This window comes from Camellia sinensis, chromosome 2 (genome assembly GCF_055761805.1).
Source record: "Camellia sinensis isolate YWXY chromosome 2, ASM5576180v1, whole genome shotgun sequence".
Classification (NCBI taxonomy): Eukaryota; Viridiplantae; Streptophyta; class Magnoliopsida; order Ericales; family Theaceae; genus Camellia; species Camellia sinensis.
In genome coordinates this window covers 201,428,373-201,437,577 of record NC_138962.1, presented here as the reverse complement: position 1 = coordinate 201,437,577, position 9,205 = coordinate 201,428,373, and the positions used below count along the sequence as shown (strand labels likewise).

Here is a 9,205-nt window from a genome sequence, read left to right as displayed (position 1 = left end):
TCATGAATCTATTATATATACATAACCTCTACCTCATTTATTGATAAGCCAAATAATTCTTTTAATTTCTTTTATTGATATGTTTAATATAAAAAATATTTTTAGTTTTGGAGTTTTTAATTTAATAGATTGATTTAATAATAATATCAAAATTGTCGTCATATTTGACTTTTGAAAAAATAGAAATTAATTTAATAAAAATAAATATTAAAAAATTATTTCCCTCCCAAAAAATAAAATTATATAAAAATAATGTGTTTTTAATTTTTTTCACTAATTAATTTTTAATTTCTTAGAAAAAAAATTCTAAAAATAAATTAGGAAAACAAACTAAATAGAACTTTATAACTAAGAAAGTTTTAATATTATTCATTAAAAAAAAAATTATTACATTTCAAACAACATACAAACTAACCAACACAAAATAAGTTGTATAATAACTTTATCATTAAAATAGACCATTTACAAAGGATTCATTTTTTATTGTCTTTGTTTATAACAAAATTTAAAATTTAAGATTAAATGTATCATAATTAAAAATTTAATAATCAAAATAATACAAGTCTCAAATTATAAAAACCTGGTAACATAATTTATTTATTTATTTTTTCTTTTCCATTCAAGTATATAGAGTTAAAAAATGAAACAATACATAACACATTCTTGTAGACACATGTCATTTCAATTTAAATTACAAGTTCATTTCTGAAATTGTTAATTCTATAGGTCAATATTCAAATATTTTTTAACTAAAAAAATGTATTTGTCCAAAACGACACTTAAAGTTATTTTGAGAAGGTGTGATTAAAAGTTAATTTTTTAATTTTTTTAATCACATTATCTTTTTATTTTCTTACATAATTTTTTTTAAAAAAAATTTAAATCAAAAAATCAACTATTAACTAATTTTTCAAAACACTCTTAAATTGTTCAACATTTGACTATATGTATTTGTTCAAATGTCGACATATCTGTACATGTGTTACATATTTATTTACTTATTTTTTAAAACAACAAACTATCTATACAGATCACTTATTTATTTCAAAAATGTTTGAAAGCTCTACACTATGAGTTCTAAAAAACTCTAACGGGTGAGTCCTATTCATTGATGTGATATTTTAACTTCAATTTTTATTTTTATTTTTTTTTTAAATTTTTACCGCATTAGTGTTCAATTAACGCTCTCAAATTAGATAAATGAATCATTATTGTATTCATTTACTCATCTATCCAAGACACCCCACTTACAACCGCCGGTGACTATTTTTCCAGCACTAATAACTTTCCCGATGAATTTTCAAATCTTATCCTTATCACAAAAAATGTTTAATTAACCATATGGCCCATAAAAATAAACTTTTCAACAATTAACCTAATATAAAAAAAATAAAGGAAAATAGAAAAATGGACACAAACAATTCCCATAAAATTGAAATCCCAAAATAAAAAAAATAAAAAAAAAAAACGAAAAATGTAGAGACGGGAAAAAAAATCTCTTTAAATTTACAACTATTAATCTAATACACTGGGGGAAAAAATTCTAATACACCCTGAATTAAGCCCATATATATGTTGGGCAAGAATCAAAACTACAAAAACCCAAAAAAATAAACTAAAAATAAAAAAAACCTTTTTATTTTTTTAATCACCACCACCAATCATGATGGAAAATTATCGTTGTCGTCATCATCACAATACTAAAATCATCAACTGTTAACCTCTCAAAAACCCATCTTCCTCGTCATCAATTTCCGGCGGCCACGGCCGGCAGCGATCCGGGTCTGGACGCTCTCAAACTCGGAGATCCGACAAGGGATGGTAATCCCACCCGGGTGATCAAACCCGTATTCCTCCTCCGCCTCCCTTAACAGCTTCCCAAACAACGGGTGGTTGAAATACATCACCGGAACCAAAACCCTGTGGAAATCTCCGCCGTCTTTCTGACCCACATACACCGCCATCTGCCCCTTCGGCACCACCTCCATCGCTTTGTCTTCTTCCAATAGAGAGTAAGCTCGACCCGGAACCCCACTCCGATTCGAACAACAGAGAGACTTTGCCTTTTTCTTCAGGCAGCTGAATAGCCTGGAGATGCGTTTGGTCTTGCATGCTGATGGGTCGAGTCGCTGGTACCCTGAAAAGGTCCGGGGCCGTGTCCGGTTCCGCCGGAAAACGTACCGGAAAAGTGTGGTGACCCGATGCCTGAGCCTGATTCCTCGGATCCTTTTCATGGGTTGGGATTTGTTGCTTCGGATCAGACCGGATTCAACCGGGTTAGTTTGATCGGGTGTTTGGGAAGTGGGAAAATTTGTGTTTGGGGTCTAGAAAAATGGCCAGGGGCCGGGCGACATGACCGGGCGGAAGAGAGTGAGACAGACCTCAGAGAGAGAAGTGGGTATGCTTGACATGTTCTTTGCTGGCGCTGAGATTTGAGAACATCATTCAAAGCGTTTTTTTTTTTTTTTGTCTTTTTTTCTTGTGGTATCGAAACGTTTCGCTGTTCACTTTTTGTATTTCAAAACAACGTACCGAACTAGAACGTTTCTGGTTCTACCAATTCAATACCAACAGGAAACGTTTCGTTTTTGTGAAGCAGAGATGGAAGCAATTTGGAGTGGTTTTTTTTTGGGGGGGGGGGGGGGGGGGGTTAGAGAGAGAGAGAGAGAGCGAGCTTGAAATGGTCTGCACGTAACTGAGTGAGAGAGAAGAAAATAGCTGTACATATATATAGGAGAGCTTGTTGAGCTTGAAATGGTCTGCAAGGGTGTATTTGGTTTGGTTTTGAGGGAATAGTTTTTAAAAATTGTTTTGGGAAGGAAGTTTAGAAATTTTTTTGACTTATTTAGTTGTGTATTTTGAAAGTAATTTTGGAGTTTGGGAGTTTGGAATGATTTAATATTTTGTTTTAATTAAGTAGATGTGTGTGAGAAAAAAAGTGATTGAGAAGGAGAGAGGAAAAAAAAAAATTAATTGATGTATGAGAGAGAGAAAGTGATTTTAAAAATTATTTTAAAAAAATTACAAACCAAACAATTTTTATAAAAAAAAAATTTCAAAACCACTCTACAAACCCTAACCAAACATACCCAAAAAAACTTTCCTTTACACCTAAGTATTTGTAGCAGTGGTAACTCAGAAAAAATCTCAAGAATCTAATATAACAGTTCTTTTGGAAATTAGTGTTTTTTTGAAGTAACTTTTTAATTTTTTATAATAAGAAGTGTAAAAGTAAAAAAATTAATTGACTTTTTGTATTATTTTTTTTACTATTTTAACTAATTAGTAAACATAGTCTCAATATTGATCATATGAGTTGGTTTCACATTTATGTGAGAAATTTATATTTAATTTTATGATTGATTTATGTATACAAGTAAAAAATTATATTAATAAATGCCAAAAAAAAAATGAAATTATATATATTATTTTTCAAAAAATTGACTGCTTTGTATTAATTTTTTTACTATTTTAACTAATTACCAAAAATAGTCTCAATATTAATCATATGAGTTGGTTTCACATTTATGTGAGAAATTTACATTCAATTTTGTGATTCATTTATGTATACAAGTAAAAAATTATATTAACAAATGCTAAAAAAAAATGAAATTCTATATATATTTTTTCAATATATATAGTAGAGGAATTAAATGTTTTTTTTTTTGTTTACGTAAAGATTATTAACATATAAAAAAAACTAAATTAATTTGAGCTATATGATTTTATAATACTTGGTTTAAAAAAATAAACATTAGAAATAATTTTAAAATATATTACTCATATTAAAAATAAATATGTTAAAATTATGTGATTATTAAAAAAAAATTATGAATAATTTACATATTGGGACTGAAAAATTCAACAACTTAATTCTTCATTAAAACAAGTCGTGTAGCACAAGACCAGTCTAATTTGGACGTATGAGTTTATCCCATGATATATTTTGATTATTTGATTCGATCATTTTATATATCCACGTATATAACTTATAAAAAAGTATTCATTCTTATAATTTCTTGTCCTCAAATCCTTTCAAATAGCGTGACAAATAAAATTTAAAAAGTTAATTTATTTTTAAATATTTTTTTAAAATTATTCTCACATCCATTATGTTTTATCATCTCATTGGGGATTATGGAAAAAGTAATTGTGTGGCCTCATAACTTATTCAGGCCTCTTTTGAGTTAAAAAAAAAAAATTTTAATTTATTAATTTATTTGAGTCAAATATTTTTTATTTTTTTATATATATTTTTTATAATAAATAAAAATTTTAATTTATAAATTATACTCAAAACAATCCATAGGATAAATAAATAAAAAAAATAACTGGATTAATTTATCGATTTGTTTGAAGGATATGTGCGTGAGTGGTGGGTACCAGGGGGTTTCGAAGGTCAGCAAAAACGAGGACCACGTCCAGACGACGAGAGAGGCTTGGCGGCGAGATTGAAATAAAGTTGTATTGGGAAAATTATTTAGTGCATTTTGGGCAACTACATATCATGTTCCAATTAATTTTATTAGTTTAAATAATTAAATTTATTGTTTTTATATTTTAAGGCAACATAACAAAGGTCAAGATGAATTGATTGGAGCATTTGCTTCGGAGTTATCAAATAATAAAAAATTTATATTTTGTTTGTACAGTAATGCTAAGGATTTTAAGGGATTGTTTGGCATAGACTATATAATTCATCTTTTTATTTTTTTATCTTTTTTTTATTACATTACTTTTTTATTTTTCTGCACATCTTTTCGTAAAAAGACAAAAAGTATATTTTTTTAGGACACCCCAAACCAACCCTAAATATTTCATTAAATATTTTATTAAATTTTTCACATGAATGTAGGATTCACATAAAATTTATATGGTGTAAATCTTACACCCATGTAAGATATTTAATAAAATATTTAATACAATATTTAAGGTGTCTAATATTTTTCTTGTTCGTAAGATAAATTCATGAGGTATCTTAACTTAAATTTTATTGATTTAATAATAAAATTTATTATATTCATAATTTTGTTATTTTGTTTTTGGGCTTTTGAAAAGATATAGGATGACTTATCAAATGACAGTGTATCAATCTTATAACAAAGGCATAGTTTGGGTAGTTGGCTTTCGTGGGTTAGGGGCTAAAATAGTCATAAAAAATAAAATAAGTTACACTCATCTCTCACAAAAAAAGTTAAAAAAGTTAAAAAAGTTAAAAAATTAAAAAATCCTTTCCAAATTAGGCTTTTTAGCCCCAGGCTAAAATAGCCAAAAAACCAACCCACTTTCCAAGCGGAGGCAAAGTAACATATAATTAGCTTCTAAAGTATAGAAGAAAAATTAGAAACTACTTAGGCCATCTATAATGCTATACTAAATTCATCATCAAATTTAAATTTGGTAAAAAAGTTTTCTTTTTAGTGTTCCAATGGTTTCATCAAACCTGTATTAAATTGAGAATATACCAAATAATTTGGGCCACCTTTCACCAATTTAGTGTGCAAGACCGTTGGGGACGGGACACACCGGACGTCTGACTGATTGTCCCCCAAAACAAAGCAATAGTTTGGACTGTCAACAGGCTTCCAAAGTTGTTTACTTTTTGTGACACCAAGACTAAATGCCTTACCAACATTAATGCATTGCAGAGGCAAAGACATTGCATATAAATTCAAATTTGTATGCAAATTAGCCGTTCAATTAGCAAGGTGCAACTCCAATAAGGTTACCATTGGTTTTGCAGAGGATTTCACAAGGTTACCGTTGTTGTGGTCTATAAAATAAGACTGATTTATTTTTTAATTTCACAATACTATTACAATTTCTCTTCTTTTTTTTTTTTCCTGTCATTGTTAACTTCAATCTTCACTTTTTATTTCATTTGTCAGTTGTTTCTTTTACAATCTTCTCATTGTGTGAATTTCAGTCTGCAGTAGTTCTCCAATTTTTCACTTCTTTCTTTAATTTTTTACTTGTTTTTTTTTTACAATTTTTTTCACTGTGTGTTGAATGTTGTATCCTATTGAATTTTTTTAACTTGTTTATTTGTACAAATGTTACCTTCAAACTATGAAATTTTTTGAAATGTTTGAGGAATCATAAACTTCAGAGCAGAACACTAATGTTACTTTTATTTCGGAAACTTGCCGTGTTTCTTGTGGTAAAGCATTCACTATTATATAAGATGAAACTTTATGTAGATCTTGGTTGGCGGTCTCTCAAGATTCCATTGCTGGTAATAATTAGACCATGACAATATTCTGGGAACGAGTACTCATTTATTTTAATTCATAATCGAATGATCGATCAAATCGAAACCGTATTTCTTTGTCTCACCGTTGGTCTGTTACGCAAAAAGCAATTAATAAATTCTGTCGTTTTCTTGAGCAAATCCAAATGAGGCAATAAAGTGGAAAAATTGAGGCAGCCATGGTAATTTTCATTTCTTTTGTAGCATATCGATTTTTTTTGTTCTCAGTCTACTTTTTATCGAAACGATTATCTTTTTCATTTTTTATGTCGTTGAAGCTAAGCGCATGTATCGTGCAATATAGAAAAAACACGTAACATTTGATACAAGTTGGGAATTTTTGCGCCGAAGTTGTGAGTGGGATGAAATTAGAACATAAACCAAAAAACTCACACTGCTACCTTATCCATTTTTGAATCCAATAATTGAAGGTGAGGCTTTTCAACAACACTATTGAGGAGGACCAAAAACTGACTAATACATCAACATGACTAATTGGTACTAAGGCTGCAAAAGAAAAATTAAAGGAGCAAGCAATTTGATGAAATGGCTGCCTACCAATCTAAAATTGTTGAAGTGTTGTCAACTATGTCTTCTAGAACTGTTGAGCGAAATGAACAAAAGGCGATAGAACGTGAACAAAAGACTGTAGAACGTCGAAGAAGGACCGAGGATAGGGAGGAACAACTAAAAATGTTATCTATGATGAATGAAAGAGAACAACGAAATGATGATCAAAAAATAATGTTAATGGATATGACAAATTTAAATCCTATGCAAAAGGCCTACTATGAAGAGCTTTAACGACAAATCTTATACCGATCAACAAATAGATTTCTTTGACTGTTTGATGAAGACCGGGATTTCAATTGAATGATTTGCAGTGTATTTCTGCATTGCATTTTAAGGGTTAATTTGTGGAACGTTCTTTATGTGCCTCCCCCCTCTTTTCTCTAAATTTTTACTTGTTATCTATATGTTCCTTTTCATTTGAAGATGTTATTCTACTTCTACTTTTAAAATCAGTAATGGTGACACCTAAAGACATCATATCTATTTTAAGTCAACTATTGAATATGCTTCTTCTTCTTCTTTTTTTATTTTATAGTTTATATATTTTTATTATGTATATGTTGATGCTGGTTTAAAAATTTGAGAAATAACATGTGAATGGTCTTTTATGAGCACCAAGTGTATTGGTTTATTTCTATTAGAAATATTATTAGGTGATATTTCTCAAGTTTTTACTGTGTTCCTCTTCTTTCATTTCAATCATTTTTCTTCAGCAAAAACAAAATTGTGAATTCCTGTATTTATGTTTGCTTAACCAATACTCACAAACATATCTCTATTTTGCTAAAAACTACAATCAACACCTATCCTATGAAAATTGTAGCTTGAACTAAAATTGTTATTCAAACAATGATGTTTGAACATCCCATTATATAGTATCTATTAGTTCAAATACCGGTGTCAACCTAAATATTAATCCAACCATGTACTTGATGTAACAACCCAGTTTTTAATTATTCTGCAAAATTTATATTAATATTATTTAATTTATACAATATCATTTAATCACAGTCAGGAAAATAGATTTATTTTGTATTATTATGTATAATTTTATAAAATAATATAAATATTAAAAATTTAAGGGTCAAAGTATAAATAAATAATTAAGTTAAGTTTGGATAAGCTTGAATTAATGAAGAATTAATAGGAAGGTGATATGTGGCAACTTGGCTTGGTGGCCATGACAATCTCTATAAAAGAGAGGATTTGTTGGGGTGAAGGAAAAAAAAGAAAGAAAGAAAGGAAAAAGAAAGGAGGAAAGAAAGGAAAGAAGAAAGGAAGGAAGGAAAGGGAAGAAAAAATAATGGAAGCTGAGAGGGTCTTTGGTAGTGGAAAGAAAGAGTGTGGTATTAAAGTTAAGGTGAGTTATATTATACCTTGGGTTACTCTTATATATTTTACGTATGTTTTGACTTACCATATTTGTTTTATACAAGTTATATTTTATAAACTATTATAAATTACATAAATATTTTAGTTACATGGTTTAATTTCTAAACCCTATTTGTGAAGATAAAACCCATGGATATATTTGTTTATATTTTAAAGAATATTTGACTATAACCTTATAAACAATTATGTTTTGTAAGTACCACCACGGAAATCCCACGTCTTAGGGGACTTAAATAATCATTGGCTTCTGTTTGGTCACTTTGTGACCCTCTGTTTGTCATGGATCCATTGACCTCTGTTTGATGCGTAGCAAAGTGCTGTACGGAGCTAAGTGCTACACTATTGGGAGCCACCTCTACAGTTCGTACAAGCCACCTCTTGAATCCGTACCTCTGTTCTGACTGTCACTTCTGTGACCTTTGTTCTGTTCTGTTCTGTTCTATACCATGATTATGGATATATATTTACATAATTTCTGTATTTCAGTTCTGCTACTTAAATGATTTATTTACGAAACTGAGTTATGTAAATGTTTTGGCTTAACTAACTATCCATGGTTATTTCATGTCCTTTATACTCTTGGTATAATATTTCTCACTCTGCTATGTGCTTATAGTTGTTTACCACTTTTCAGGAAACAATGCAATTTAGAAATAGCTTTTGGAAAGTCTTGGACGCGGGGTTGCAGAATAGACACACACTGCACTTTTATTGATGTTTTTTATGTAAATATCAGCTTTTTTGATCAATACATTTTGTAATAAAAATAGAAGCTTCGATGATTATTTTGGTACCCTCATTTAAATATTACTTCCGCTCCCGTTTATTGAGTTGTTTAAGAATTGGCCAGAGGTAACCTCAGTTACTGGCCATCACGATGCTTAACCCTTGGGTACGGGGAGCGGGTCGTGACACTTGAACTGCATGATTCAACACTGCACTATCTCGTCAAGAACTCCAAGTTTTATTAAATAGACCAACAAGACGATT

General features: G+C 29.5%; 1 protein-coding gene across 1 annotated transcript; it reads right to left on the bottom strand.

Moving 5' to 3' along the window:
* Window positions 1–1,477: 1,477 nt before the first annotated feature.
* Window positions 1,478–2,633, bottom strand: LOC114316490 (auxin-responsive protein SAUR36). Its single transcript, XM_028263146.2, has one exon. The coding sequence runs from the start codon at window positions 2,232–2,234 to the stop codon at window positions 1,725–1,727; it is 510 nt and encodes a 169-aa protein (XP_028118947.2). The 5' UTR covers window positions 2,235–2,633; the 3' UTR covers window positions 1,478–1,724.
* Window positions 2,634–9,205: the final 6,572 nt, after the last annotated feature.